The following is a 15,865-nucleotide window of genomic DNA, read 5'->3' as shown; positions in this document are numbered from 1 at the left end:
CACCTCTATGCTATACCTGCAAAACTGTCTGTGCAGGATTATTATTGATGTTGGCAATATGGGTGAGGTCATGTAGTCCTTCAAACCGTGGCTTGCATCTTGTTTTGTACCTGTTTTGGTATCTTGTTGTTTTTATCATGATAACTCATTCTTTCTTATGTTTTGCACTGGGACTAGGGACAACATAATTGTGTTTGTTCATGTAGTAGTGTACTACTGACTAAATATATAAATAAAAAAGGTAAATGACACAAGTGAAAGAAAAATCTGTATTTTAAACCTATAATAATTCTAATTACTGTGAACTATAGGGCTGAAATATACTCAGATAAAATATAAATAAAGTAATTATTTGAAATAATAAACATGTATAGATACGCTATATATAATGTATTCAGTTAATGATTGAATTTAAAATTTGATTGTAGCTAATGTATAAATATACAGTATATAGCGTTTAGTAGAGGTACAGTGGCAGTTTGAGGATTGGCAATAGTTGTAAGCTCAAAGCACAAGAAAAACAAAAACTAATACCTATATTAATAGAAAAATAAATAACATTGAACTGAATTCTATTACCGTGTGTTTGATCCCTCAAACTCTCTACATCTATAATCCATCAATTATGAGGGTTAGCCATTTCATAGTTACACGGATCAAAAATGATTTGATTTTGGCCAGAAAATGGAGGCGTGTTTAATCACAGATCCAACTCACTGATTGGCTATAGCGAGGTTTAACTGCTGTCAATCTCCCCAAATCTCAACGCTGATTGGTTACGTCTTGTATTTCCCTCCCTTGATCTCAAGTAAGAGCCTGCACATAAGTAAACGGCGCCATTCGCGTACGTCTTACGTTATTTTACGGACAGCACTTCCATAGTGGCTGTCAAGTTTACGTGTTTAGCGTAAGAGCGCTACCTCTTGGCAGCAGGTGAGGTCAAATGCAGAGGAAAGGAGCGGAAGAGCTTTGCTGACAGGTGGAGGAAAATACTTTAGCTTTTAAGCTAAAATGGAACAATCGGACGAGTATAAAATGGCACTGACCGAGAGCCTCGCAATATGGGTGAGTTGTATAAAATGACATGTTCAGCTAATAGCGTTATGTGAATGTACCAGCTGATACAAGGAAACCATGGGAGCGATTCACCTGTTTGTAGGTGGTGGGGGTGTCAGCGAAAACACTCTTTACAAACCGAGAGAAAAAGAGTCAAATTACAAACGAGCAGATAGTCGTTTATTGTCGCTAAGCAAAATCGTTATTACTGAAATCAGCTTCAGTTGCAGCCGTTATTTAATTAAAGTCTCCGTGGCAACAGTGTCAGCCCACCGGCATAGTAACGACAAGAGCTGGTACTGCAGGCTAATAAATCTAAAGTTAAAGGGACAAAAACAACACTGTCCTTTTAGTTTAGTCGATCCTCGCCGTATTTAGAGTTAATCCAATTGACTGAGAGATATTTGTTCAATGTTGCTGTTTTGTTGACCTTGTGTAAGTGATTACATGAAGCTAATACTAGCAGTAGTTAAGTGTCCTTCGTTTGTGTAGCTAGCGTGCTGCACCTGTCCCTCTTCATGGTGGAACCAACAGTGTGTTGGTTGTCTTGTTAGATCTCATGCCAGCAGTATCTGACATCTAAATCCCGTGGCCATCATCATCATCATCATCATCATCATCATCATCATCATCATCATCATCATCATCTTCTTTATTTAAAGAGACTCTTGGTCCATTATTACAAAACATACAACACTCAAATATAAATTAAAAAAGGCAGTTATACCAATGTTTCCACAGAGGTGACTGTCTGCTATGTCTAATCCACTTCAGTTACCTTGTTGACAAACAGTGGACAAGTCTTACAATTTAAGTAGGAGGTCAGATTAAACCCTATAGGCCTACTGTTCCTCACAGGGAAATATTAGGCTTTTTAATTCTAAAAGTGTTTACCATTTTGGCTTTGCTTAAGAGGCATGACTTTTGGCAAGGATGTGAGTTTTTTTTATGTCTACTTTGGTTAAACCTTAACATTTGTGTTTCCAAAACACAGACACTCAAAATGCCTCCTTTAAAGCCCTCAAAACTACTCTCCCCCCCATCTCACTGACATTACAACATCAAACAATGCCTTATATTGTATCGGACTCTATATCTAGAGATATGGAATACAACTTGGATTTTCTACTTTTTCCCACAAGACTGAGACATGTTATCACAGATATGTTTTTATACTTTCCTGCACCCAATACATGCTTCCAAAAACGATGTTGTTGCTAATAAGTATACAATAAATAATTAAATGTTTGTATTTGGCATTATGTGAACACATTTAAAGGGTTAGCGTTCTGAAAATGAATACATATCTGGTGGTGGTGACCAAGACTGAAGCTGGTTAAAAGATTTCAACCAGTGTAAGAAAAAATAATGTTTATGGCAGTTTGACACAGATCTTTTTGGCAGATCCTCTGCCACATCACACCACGTGCATTATATGAACGCACACAATGTTCATACTCCTAGATGCACATATTCTTATTTCACATTTCATAGTTTATATTCTAAAATTCATTCATAGCATTCTATTTCCATATAAATTACTGCTTTATTTAATTTGTATTACTATTTAACTGTATTTTATTGTATTACGGTGTAAAAGATTTTGTGTTTTATATTAGATTTCTTGTATTTTATGTTATGTATGCACCATGACATCAAGTCAAAATCCTAGTATGTGCGAACCTACCTGGCAATAATCCTGTTTCTGATTCTTCTGATTTAAGGAAATTAGAGGGACCTTTTAAGTGTTAAGTTAGTCTACTGGGTGTCATGTGGAAAAGCACATTTGTGTCCAATAAAAATGTACTTTATGTCATACACATCCCAGGCCACATCAGCATTATGGTTGCACTCAAAGGACCGGTTGTAATTTTAATTATATATAAATAATATACATATGTAAATATATAATATATATTAAATAATGTATTATATTACATTGTTGGCCCTGCATTGGATTATTATCAGTTCTGGGGCCTCATTTATAAAGGGATATACGCTCAAAAAATGACGTACGCAAGTTTCTACGCAATGTTTGCGATTTATAAAATACTAACTTGACGGGAAAACATGCGGTCCTCCACGCAAACCTTTATATATACAGTCTATGACGCAAACTCTAACCCATGCGTACGCACTAAGCACAAAAACGGGAGATACGAGAAACTGCGACACCGTTGGCAGAAGGAAGAATGGAGAGAAATATGTGGAAATAATACCATAAATAAAATGTTACCTCTCATTTATCATATACAAAGAATTCATTTATTAAAGCCAATCTTAAAATGATGAAACAAACGCCTGTTTGAGACTCCTCAGTGCACACAAAAACATAACTTGGAGAAATAAATAAATACGTATATGTTATTTAAAACCACCTCGAATATGTTGTGTTAATGTTATGAAATATTTTCTCATAAATGATGCGGTTTTGCATTTCTATAGGCTGTACGAGCATGGTTTTATATACTACCATGTTTAATCATGTTATGCCGTTTGCTTGACTTGATAAGTCGCTCATAAAACACAGGAGGTATGGAAACTAAGAACACCATATGTGGTAAATTGTACAGCTAATATAACACAACACATTAGTTGTATTTCCTCTAACTGGTGGATATAGAGTTGCTGCGGGGAGGGGGGGTTGAGATGCACAGGCTGCAGTGGAGACGCTGCGCACAGCTGATCGACAGCTGGGACACAAACCAATACGAAAACATAATTCAGATCCAGTCGTCATGACTCCACTCCGGAGGGATTCCCCGATCATTTCTTACAGTTTCTCATCAAGGGGGTGTCTCCTGTCCCCGGTACAAACACACTGCCTGAGGAAGGCTATGTGTATTTTTTTTGTCATTAACCTTTTTCGGACCACTTATTTATTTATTTTGGTGACGATCCGACCTCCCTGCTGCTACTCTGGTTCAAACGGCATCCACCAAACAATATGATTTATCTCGACCTCCCAAAAATAACCAAAATCTGACACGGTGTGAGATGTCTTTTTTAGCTGTTCTGTCGTCATTTCCTGCGATCTTCTTCATAAAGTCAGTCAAAATGAATTAATTAATTAATTAATGGGCGTTTCTTTGACTATTTATAGGCAAATATGGGCGTTACGTGAAGCCCGCAAAAGTCACATTTCGAGTCGATTGTGATTTATAAAGGGAAACCGGCGTAGGAAGTGCTGTACACACTTTCCTTGCCGGTACGCAATGTTTGGTGAATCGACAAATTTCTGTACCTATTTTTTGGATTTCTACTACGTAAGCAACCTTCCCACGTGAATCCTACGCACGGCGTTATAAATGAGGCCCCAGGTCATATCTTTCTAAATAACTACGTCTGAAAGCAGAAGTCTAGGGCAATTAATTGAAAGTAAATATTCAACAATTACACCTATTGTATTGTATTGTATTGTATTGTATTGTATTGTATTGTATATTACATTCTTTGCAAGCTCTTGCGGGCCACATGAGATTAGGTCGCGGGCCGGATTTGGCCCCTGGGCCTTGAGTTTGACACCCATGCCTCACACCATGTCTGCTACCTTAATTATTTACATCTTCACTTAAGAGGGGAAGCCTTTGTCCTAACCTGACTGGCACTATCTCCTCTCTCCTTTATTCATTCTCTCCTCTTCAGGGTTTGAATATAGGTAGTACCATCTCTACACATCTGCAGTTTTGTGAAGACACGCTCCAGTGATGGCTTGGAAATAATGCAGTGGGCAGCAGCATGTCACTGCCTCCATAGCAATGTTTTATTCGCTGTTCTCTCCATGGATTGTTTACCCGTTCTTCCTGTGATGCTGTGTTTATGCTTCTCAGCTGCAGACCTTCAACACTCCTGCACCCTGCACAGCAGTGGGGGAGCTGACCACAGGAGTGGCCATATCACAAGCACTGCATCAAATGTAAGTCACCACATGCACACACACACAGAAAATCAACAACAACAGATTGTTTTTAAGTTCACCACCTCTGTTCAACATAAAGTTCTATTGTAGCCAAAGCTACGGTACATATGCCTTACTGTCTGTTACTGTCCAGCTACATGTGTAACACACAGCTGAATGAAACAACATTCCTGTATGAATATTTTGAGAATGCAGGAAGTAGTTTGCTTAAGTGAAAGAAAGTAGATATAAAGTAAATATTGAGTATCATCCAGATTCATTTGACCTTGAACGGCTGACCTGTGAACTGTTCCCCTCCTGTGTGCTGCAGAGACCCATCATGGTTCACTGACGGATGGCTCCTTCGTATCAAACCAGATGTTGAGGACAACTGGAGACTGAAGGTAAAGGAGTGGTGTCTTCCCCATCCTCTGCTCTCTCTCACTTTTCTCTTCATGCTTTGCTTGAACCCCGTGTGCAAAATCCTCTGTTTGCTTCAACCCTGCTTAACTGTCCTTGACACTGCCTTCCTGCGCTGGTGCTGCTCCCGGCTTAGCACTCTGACCCTGCTCTCTGACTGCTCTGGGGAAATGCTTTCATGTATGTTTGTCCAAATTGGTCAGCTATATGTAATGTAGTTTGGAAATTAAATGCATGCCATTCTCTCTGCCATCTGTTTGGCTGTGACTGTATCACTGCCCTTAGACATTTTGGCATGCCAGATAAGGAAACTGCTGACAAATCAAAACATCTGCTTTCAAAAATGCATATTTTCTTGCACATATATCAAAAATCATGGTTTTGGAATGGCATGAACATTACTTCTGTTTGAAGTGAATCTGTGTTGTGAGTGTGACTAAACTAAGTTTACGATATTGTGTGCGTTCTCAGATGAACAACCTGAAGAAGATTCTTCAGATGATCGTTGATTATTATAATGAGGTAGGTCGTGTTCATGTACACAATATTTCAATATTAAATTTGAAAAAGTTTGAATTTCATCATTTATTTTTTTTATTTAGTATTTTCCTTAGTTATTTGTCAAATGAAAGTCTTATATTTTATTGTTTTTAGTCCCGTTTAGTTTTTCAGTCAAGTTTTGGTCATCAGTAAATCTACTCTAGTTAAAATATCACCTTCGTTTTTCCTCTCAAGCCCTGCTGTCACTGTGAACATTAAGTTGAATAAGTAGCTGTAGACCTTATTTCTTTGGGGGATAAAATATTCCAGAATATTCCTTCTCCTCTATTTATCAACTAAAAAAAAAGAGATTATATTTTTTTGTATGAATTATAAAGATTAAAAACATAGTTGAAGAACATATTGAGTTAACAAAATGAACACACTAGCACATGCACAATATCCCTTAGTGTTTGCACATTAGATGATTGAGAGAATCAGACTCTTGTGTGTTCATTCACTTCTTGTGGGATTTGTACTGCACACTGTTTACGTAGCGCTAAACCCCATGAGCCCATTGTGCAATTGAGATCAAAGCGAGCTTCAAGTCGTTTAAGCCTGGCACTCAGAACATCCACAATGGAGTACTGAAGCTCAGCCATTTCTTTATCCACTCCGTTTTTTCCACACACAACTGATTTATGTTATCCATTCATTCTCCCAGTTGTAGCATAACTACTCACACAGCTGTTTGCAGGTTTAAGCTGATAGAATCAATGCCGTTTTGCTCACTGTTTTCTGACTCTGTGCCGTCAGGTCTTAGGCCAGGAGATCGCAGTGTTCCTGGTGCCAGACGTGGCCCTGGTGGCAGAGCACTCAGACCCCAAAGAGCTGGGGAGGCTGCTGCAGCTCGTATTGGGCTGTGCTGTCAGATGTGAGCGTAAACAAGGTGTGTGGCTGCTTCTCTGTTACAATTAGACACAGACATATTTACAGCAAACATTTGGTGAACAGAGAACAAAGGAAGGGAATAGTGCCATCAAAATCTGTTAAATCAGGGCCTGTCAGAGGAACACTGTTTAATTATTGCCCTGCCAAGCCTCTGACAAAGGCAGAGCCCTTCAGGCAGCCTATCTGGGAAATCAATGACGTCAGTGTTACATTTGCAAGTGGGGCACAAGTGCTGAAAATTAAAAAACAATGTAGTCGATGTGTGTGTGTAGTATTTGATTCTATCATTCTGTCGACAGAATACATTCAGATCATCATGACCCTGGAGGAGTCTGTGCAGCACGTTGTGATGACAGCCATCCAGGAGGTCAGTCTGTCTTAAAGGGCTGCTTCTAATGTTTCAATAGGGGTGTGTGAGGTACTTTCACCTAGTCAGAGAAATACCTACAGCAGATGGACATAGTCATGCCCCCAGTTAAAGGAAACCCATAATGGGAGGAAAGCAATGGTCAAAACTTATTTTAGAAACCTAAACAAATCTTAGAATATTCTCACTGCTTTACCTTAAATGTGTGTACATTGTTAAAGTGCTTTTGGTGTAAGCAAAGAGAAGATAAACCACTTTATAAATGCAATTAATTTACAATTCAAAGCCAGCAGACTCTATTGACAAAATCATTCATTTCACTTTAATGAGAGAACACAGAGTTGCTCGTGTACCACTGCCTCGATCAATTAGTTGTTTGTCCTATTGAATGACTTTGGTTACACTGACGAAGGACCTCATACAACCCCACTTAAAAAAAATCCAAACTATTCTTTTTATACCAAGTTTCTCCCATAATCAGATTAGAGATGTCAAAGATGTAAAACGTTTTTTTTTTAAAAATCATTTATTTGATGTGTTTTTTAATTAACTTCAGCAGCAGTATTTGTTGAAGGAGGGCATTGATTATGTTTGTATTTGGGTACAATATATGTAGGCTTTGAAGCTATTCAAATGAATCTATGATCCATAAACCCACTGACCTTTTTCCTCTCCAGCTCATGAGCAGAGAGAGCACAGCCCCGTTTGGAGCCGAACTGTCCGGGGACTTGGATCATCAGGTTTGTATTTTTATTATTATCTTTTTTGCCTTTACACAGTCTGTACTTTATACTGTGTCATTTATTTTAACTAAGTGAATATGTACCATGTACATACTATACTTAATAAGAATAAGAATCCCTCAAGTTCATGTTAACATTGCATTCTAACATTAGTGTATTGATTATATCCATATATCCCTTTTTAATTAGCAAGTAATGTGTACATTTTCCCAGGTAAGTAATTTGATGTTGTCTTACTAAATTGGCTGTTGTCTATATTCTGCTTTCCTTCATGTTTCCAGCTGAAAAAAGCCCTAGAGGAACTCACTGAACTTTTAGCGGACAAGGAAGCATTAGCCCAGCGCTGTCAGGACCTGGACATGCAGGTGAATACAACTCTTTGACACCCTCTCTTTAAGGAAACAAGGGATTATTAAATGTTGATTTAAATTAGACATTTACTTTTCTAGGATGAGAAACATTATGGGAAATGTACCTTGTGTTAAGTACATGACTAAAATGCATTGGTCATATTTCGCGCAACACTAAATTCACAAAGAAGATTATACGTAAACCTGGCCATTTATGGTAATCCAGATTAGAGTGAACGTAACATAAACTTTGCATGAAGCTTGAGCTTTACTATAGTTGTGATGAATATACAATTCCAAGTTCATTACCTGAGATCTGTCTGCTGCAAACAGCCTCATGGAAATGAATTCTGACAATCTCACATTTTATAAACGAACACAAATCTTTTAAGTAAGTCATTTGGTGTTCTTAAAATCATTCTATTAAGCTGGTACTAATGTGATACTTTGCTAGCATGCAGAGGCTGCTGGTGAAAGCCTCCTGTGAAAAATAAAGTCATTGATCACTAACAAACAAAACATTTCTATATTTTGACTACCGTAACTTACGACCCTGGTATTTTAGTTCCTGTAGGATAAAACCCTGCAAACACCTTTAGTGTTTCTAAAGGAAAACATATATCACAACCATGTTCTGGTCTTAGTACTTGTCTATGGCTTAACTGACTTTCAGAGCTTCATGTCTACATGCATGCAGGCCAGCGGTACTGTATAAACAGGCGTTGTGTAATGTGCTGTAATGCTTGGTCCATTGTCTGGAGCTGCTGTGGCAGAAGGACTGTGGGCTCAGAGTCTGGGCTCTGCTGGCCCCTCTGTGGCAGCGAGCCACTGCTAGAGCCCCCCCCCCTCACCACTGTACAGACTCCATGGAGCACAGGCACTGATCAACTGTTTACTGGACTCTCGACAGATTGATTTGTTTTGTCACCAGTGTTGCTCCTCTCTCGCTGCAGAAAGGTAAGTCCAACATGGCCGACCTTTCAGCAAAAACTAAACCCGTCTAAAAACCAGCTGCTCAAATGTTTACTCTAACTCCGCTAACAGACGGCTCATCAGGATGACGACTCACACCGTGTCTGTCTTCTTGGTTTCTTTCTGTAATTTACCAAAGAACATCTGTCTGATGGAATAACCACTTGTCATCTTTTCATAAAAGCAGTGTGACATTTTATGAAGGTTGTTTTATGTGGGACTTAAAGTAGTTCATAGGATTAGACAATGATGATATAAATAAAAATGGGTGATTATTCAATATTCTTTATTTTAAAACTTTTAGATTAAAGCTTTTGTAAATGATAATCACGATATTCTGTTATCATTTTCTCTCATTTAATATTGAAAAAAGGCTGTTGTTGTTTTTTCACATGTGTGAAAGGTTTCATCAAATGTAGTGCTTTATATGATCTTATTATGTTATGCTGCATACAATGTATTCATATATTAGAAAACCATAAGATATTTTTATTATACTATTAATTTGATCAATTATATATAGATATAGTTAAAAAAGTATTGTCTAATGTAGGCTCTGACCAATGAGGTGGTTTTTCTCCAGTTTGTAGACATGTTGTCTGCAGGATGTTTAAACAACAACACGTTAACATGGACCAATAATCTGGTGCTAAAACGGTACACGTCAGTGAAATGATGGGTGAGAAGTCAAACTAACTAACCGTGTATTAACTGGTATTAACATGTTTGCTTAAAGGAAACTTTGTCTGTGCTCTGCTTCCAGCATGGTTAACTGTTTGCTTACAGCTGGGAGAGGAGGAGAGATGCCTGTAATGAAGGGGGTCTGTCTTTTGATGCTCAGATGTAACTTTACAGCTTTGCATGAAATAATTGAGCAAAGAAACCGTAACATGTACTTTCTGCTGACTTGACATACATTTATGTTTTGTTTGTATATTTAATTCACTTCAAAATTGTATAACTTTTGTGAGAGTGGCTCTAAACAGTGTTGTACCTGGACAGGTGGCTGTTCTTCAAGAGGAACGGAACAGCTTATTGGCTGAGAATGATGTCCTAACAGACCGAGCCAATCAGCTGGACACATTCGATGACCCCAGCACCCCCTCAGGAAGGAAACACAGCCAGCTGCAGCAACTGTTGGAGACGCTGCAGGAGGAGACCTTCAGGTGGGTCACCTTCTGCCAAAGTGTGCTGCAGGAACCTCGTGAGGGTTGTAAAGTCTGAACATGTATGAGAATTTGCATCTGTTTAGGCTGGAGGCGGCTAAGGATGACTACAGGATCCACTGTGAAGAGTTGGAGAAGCAGCTGATCGAGGTTCAGCACCGCAATGACGACCTCACCAGCCTGGCAGAAGAGTCTCGAGCACTGAAGGATGAACTGGACGTTCTGAGGTTTGTTTCTTTGGGGGGGGGGGGGTGTCAAACAAGTCTTTTTTAAGCAATGTAATAAACTGATTTTTCCTCAAGGAGCGGCAAAAAACACAGATCAGTCCTGTGCTAGTGCGCTGGAAAGAAGGCCACTCAGGATTTCACTGATTAGCCTTTCTCGCCTGGTTGAGTGTGTGCTAATCAGTGAAATTAGCTCATGTTTTGTTTGGCTTGAACAAAAATCATCCGATAAATTGCTTTAAATGTTGTGGACAAACAAATGAAACCAGAAAAGCAACATCAATGTAATACTCCAAAAAAACAACAATGAACTGTTAAAGGTATATTACTACATTGTAGCATGTATTCATTTGCCGAGTCAAAAACAGGGATTAAAGGTTGAAAATGATTCTTTCGGAAGTAGTTGTAATTAGCGATTTATTGGTAGCCTTTTTTAAATTGAATGCATTTATTTTGTATTCATATGTTGTAGGAACTGCTCAGATCGGGTGGTGATGCTGGAGGCCTCAGTGGACACATACAAACGTAAGCTGGAGAATCTTGGAGATCTGAAGAGGCAGATGAAGCTGCTGGAGGAAAATAACATGACCTACATGCAAAACACGGTCAGCTTGGAGGAAGAGCTGCGCAAGGCCAACGCTGCCCGCGCACAGCTGGAGACGTACAAGAGACAGGTGAGGCAAAGCATGGCTGGGAACTAATGGGAAACTCCACCCTACAGCCACCTAACTCCATATGCTATACATCTCATACAGCACACAGGATTTAAAATGAACAGCAGGGAGACAGATTGTAATTATTATATATATATATATATATATATATTGCATTTATTAGTAAAGTGCGGGAGCCAAGAGCCACAGTGCTTTAAAAATGTTTGTAGCTAACTGGACTTCCCAAGTTAATTATTTTGTTATCTTGATACATAATAATCAACCTGAAAACAAAACTGTTGTTTTATCTTATTATGTGTATTGGAGATCATGAGGGGGATGACAGCAATTCTAGATGGTTCAAATCTTAGCGTGGCTGTTTCCGCTGCATATTGTTTTATTTGTTTACATATGTTTTCACTTGCTGTTCGTCAGGTCCAAGAGCTACACAGGAAGTTGTCTGAAGAGTCGCGGCGAGCAGACAACCTGGCCTACGAGATGAAGAAATTAGAAGAAAAGCACGAAACTGTGATGAAGGAAAAAGAGGTGAGGCAGCTTTGGAAATGTGTCCGGAACAATCATCAAGAGGGCTTTATTTTCTTTTGCTGTTACGAACTCTGTGGTTTGAACTTCTATTCCCGTCCATTAGAGGACCATCATAGAGAGGGACTCTCTGAAGGAGACCAACGAGGAGCTGCGATGCACTCAGGCTCAGCAGGTCCAGCTCTCACAAGCAGGTATCTCGCTGCAATGTTAAATCTGACAGGAATGACGCTGCTTTGCCCCTTTTTTATTCTAAAGCACACATACTTTCTCTATGCAGGGATTCTTCCTTCTTCCAGCCCCAGCCATGAAAACCTGGCAGCTGAATTAATACCCATAGAGTACAGGTAAATGATGCGTTTTCAACCATGCAGAATTCTTTATCCCTTCCTCAGTGTGCTGTGTGATGATTGACCTTGTGTGTATTGTTGTTCAGAGAGAAGTTCATCAGGCTGCAGCACGAGAACAAGATGCTGAGAGTGCAGCAGGAGGAACTTGAGGGGGAGAAGATCTCTGCACTGCAGGCCCAGCTGGAGGAGGCTCATAAGACACGCAGTGAACTGGACACTGAGAACAGGTTAAGCGTTTTACAAGTCTTCATAAATCAGCAGCAAGCTTTTTTTTACCTTTATAGTCATTGACTTTTGGCTGTTTTTCGTTTTGGGTGTTTATAAACGTATTCTTGTTTTATATTTCCCTCCTCTTCACGGTGATCTGCAGATTGAGTGGAGAGCGGATGAGTGAGCTGCAGCAGCAGGTGGAGGACCTCCAGAGGGCTCTGCAGAGTCAGGCAGCCAAACCTGATGATGTGAGTGAGAGAGAGAGAGTCCCACTGAGTTCATCTTATTAGGCTGTTCAGACTTAGTGCTGGGATGGCAGCATGTAAAGAAATTACATTAGTTTATGTTTTCCCTCAAAATGTTTACATAATTTAGAGGTCATTTTTGCTAATGTGTTTATTTTGCAATGAATTGATTTTATGAAAAAGCTTTTTAATCCATTCTCTTTTCATTCTTTTTTTCAGTCAAACCTGAAACGGAAACTTGATGCCCACATGTAAGTTTGAAATATGAAAAGTGTCAACTCTTAAAGAAAAGTTGAGAAATCAAATGAATATACATGTTCTCCAGTAGAGGGAGGTAAAGAAACTGTTTGTTTCCTCAGGGTCCAACTGAACGAGGCTCAGGACGAAATCATGAAGAAGAAAGAGCTGCTGGAGGACCTGCAGCCTGACAACACTCAGAATTGTAAGTCAAAAATATTTCCCCTGATAATTCCAACATGTTGCCACTACCGCAACCTCTAGAGTGGAACATATAACCTATTCTGTAGTCAGAGTCTCTCTCTTCTCATGAGCAGAGCGCTATTTCCCCCAGAAATATGCACAATGTGACTGAAGGGAAACTTTATAATGTCTTTCTTGCCTCAAAGCCCTGAAGCTGGATGAGCTGATGGCTGCTCTGAAGAAGAAGGACGATGACATGAGGGCCATGGAAGAGAGGTACAAGATGTACCTGGAGAAAGCTCGCAATGTGAGTGATAAGATAATATAATTTCTCTATTATTTGTGTATTTTGTTTTAACGTCTTATTCCTCGAGTCAAATAAATTAATGTGGCTTCAAATCGTTGTTTGTGTAGGTTATAAGAGCACTGGATCCAAAGCTTAATCCAGCCACCGCTGAGATCCAGGCTCTGAGGAACCAGTTGGCCGATCGGGACAAACAGATTCTCAACCTGGAAGTAAATATGTTTTTGACTCCTTGTCTGTGAATATACAATATGTTTATAAAGGACATGGGATCCAAACCTAATTCCTGTTGGATTGCTTTGCCTCTGTAGCGTCTGTGTGAGCAGGCCAAACTGAGAGAGTACGAGGAGAAGCTGATTGTCACTGCGTGGTACAACAAGGTGAAACTAATTCAGATGACCTGGTTGCTCCTGCCTTTTTATGCCATTATTGACACTTACATTTCTTTTTTGTTGTCATTCAGAGTCTGGGCTTTCAGAAGCTGGCGATGGAGGCCCGTCTCGGCGGCTGCACCTCCTCCGTGTTGACCCCCGGACAGTCGTTCTTGTCGCAGCAGCGGCAGGTCTCAAACGCTCCCCGCCGGCCGCTCTCCATCAGCGTGCCGGCTGCTACCTCCAAGTAACCGTGTCATAGAGCCAAACGTCTCACCTTAAGTCAAACAGAAGAATACTCTCACTCCCAACAGTGAGCACTCAAGTGACCTTAAACACATCTGCTCTCAGCGCTCGGGAGGAGGTCACGAACGATCAATGAGCACTTCATTATCAGACAAAACCTTATGGGGTCACCTAACCGAGACTTTAGCGTACTGTACTGCAGGAGGACTCCACAACCTGTGTTCACTTCACACAAGTTACACACACTGTCCCAACCTGTGGAGCACATTTCCCTTCTGCCATGATATTATGTATAATCAATTTAGCCTTCAGTCTCCTGACAGGATGTATACTTGAACAGGAATGATGTAAATGAATGCTTAGCTATATAATTCAGAATTGAAGCCCAAGATATATGAATGTGTTTTTTTTAAGGGTAAATTGAATGCTTATGCTAACTGACTTCAGATGATTGTTGATGTATGGACATCTTTCCCATCATACTTACAAGTGGGCAACAACATCCTGCTTACAGGCAAAAAGACTAAATGTGCTTCCAAGAAAAGATTATTGCTATATTTGGTGCTGGCCACCAACTGCTGTTTAGCATCAAAGAGTCAGTCACTTATGACGTTACTCAAATTCAACAAGCCCATCATGTTAAGATGTGAACATATTATAAACCTTATTACGTAATGAACTTCTGAGGTGCTGCAACAACAAATCAAACACAAGAAATCCAGGACTGGTGAATTTGTCTTGTATTTTCTACACTCCTAAAGCGTGATTTGATTTAAGAAAGTAAGGCCTTTGTATTCACTGAATATTTTGAAAATCTAATTCAGTAGTGAAAAATCAAGTTGTACAGCTGTAATGGAAATGTGATTTTAACACCAGCTTCTGATCCAAATGTGAGAATCAGGTTAAGCTTTCATACAGCTCCTTAAAATTGTAAATTGAGAAATATAGTTATCAATTTAATCATGAATGTTTTCAGGCTGTTTCAGTGTCTGTAAAAGCTCAGTGAGGAGCAGGTGTGTTCTTTGATATTTAATATAGATATGTTGGGTTATTGGCTGTCCTCTATGGGGTCTTAAGTTTAACTACACTAGTTTCTCAACATGAGTTAGCTGTGGGTTGATTGCCTTGTCACTCTGTGTGTTTGCTATAATACTAAAGAGGCACTCTGTTATGATGGTTTTTCCATTTGTGATCATTAGATGTATTTCAAAGCGCTTTTTATTTTATGTTTTGCAGTGAAATGTTCTGATTTAGGAGCAGTGTGTAAGAAAATAAGGAGGACAATCAAACGTAGCGCTGCACAGAAACTACTGTTGTGCATTGTTGTATGTTTGTTAATCAAGAAAAGTGACGAAAGCATTATGAATATTCAGGAATTTAAAGAGTTCAAATTTAAAGCGTTTGGTTTTTCTTGTGAATAAATAAATAAATACATTTTCTATAAATAAATAAATTGCCTCAATCTCAGTTTAGGAGCAAAGATGATAAACATGGATAAAATGTTTTCACTTTGATGTTAAACATTTGACTGTGTACTCTTAATAAGGTTTCCATATCATCAGTGTGAAAATAATGCAGCAATTATCTAAATGAACCTCATCAGGATAGATGAGTACTTTACTCAACTCATCAGGATAGATCCAATCATTGAAATCTAATAACAACCCTGATGAAAGCAAGATCTGGCATTTCTGTAGCAACATTTATTTTTTATAGTTGCAATAGTCCACCTGAAATCATATAAAGTGAGTAATAATAAGCATATATTGGAGAGTGTTGGTGCTGTATGCTGGGTACATAACCCTCGATATTGGACAAATGTAAATGTATCACAATTCACTCGTGATAATGGGCAAAACAAACCATGCTAAAGTTAACCTTGTGCCACCATCAGCT

At 39.1% G+C, this 15,865-nt stretch overlaps 1 protein-coding gene across 1 annotated transcript; it reads left to right on the top strand.

The window, feature by feature from the left end:
• Positions 1-851: 851 nt before the first annotated feature.
• On the top strand, positions 852-15,398 carry hook1 (hook microtubule-tethering protein 1). Its single transcript, XM_034080452.2, has 22 exons — positions 852-1,065; positions 4,887-4,972; positions 5,286-5,358; positions 5,846-5,896; positions 6,671-6,803; positions 7,105-7,172; positions 7,850-7,912; positions 8,197-8,280; positions 10,240-10,403; positions 10,490-10,630; positions 11,100-11,301; positions 11,716-11,826; positions 11,930-12,017; positions 12,104-12,170; positions 12,260-12,400; positions 12,544-12,631; positions 12,848-12,879; positions 12,988-13,070; positions 13,255-13,355; positions 13,463-13,564; positions 13,664-13,732; positions 13,816-15,398. Exons 1-22 carry the CDS (start codon positions 1,012-1,014, stop codon positions 13,972-13,974), a joined length of 2,160 nt encoding a protein of 719 aa, XP_033936343.1. The 5' UTR covers positions 852-1,011; the 3' UTR covers positions 13,975-15,398.
• Positions 15,399-15,865: the final 467 nt, after the last annotated feature.

The sequence above is a fragment of the Pseudochaenichthys georgianus genome, chromosome 4 (genome assembly GCF_902827115.2).
Source record: "Pseudochaenichthys georgianus chromosome 4, fPseGeo1.2, whole genome shotgun sequence".
NCBI lineage: Eukaryota > Metazoa > Chordata > Actinopteri > Perciformes > Channichthyidae > Pseudochaenichthys > Pseudochaenichthys georgianus.
Note: the sequence above shows the minus strand (reverse complement) of the source record. Positions and strands in the feature narration are given on the sequence as shown.

Coding starts and splice junctions, on each gene's coding strand:
- hook1 (XM_034080452.2), top strand. CDS start 1,012: ATGGAACAATCGGACGAGTATAAAATGGCACTGACCGAGAGCCTCGCA. Junction 7,913..8,196: donor CCGGGGACTTGGATCATCAG/GTTTGTATTTTT, acceptor TCATGTTTCCAG/CTGAAAAAAGCCCTAGAGGA. Junction 8,281..10,239: donor GTCAGGACCTGGACATGCAG/GTGAATACAACT, acceptor GTACCTGGACAG/GTGGCTGTTCTTCAAGAGGA.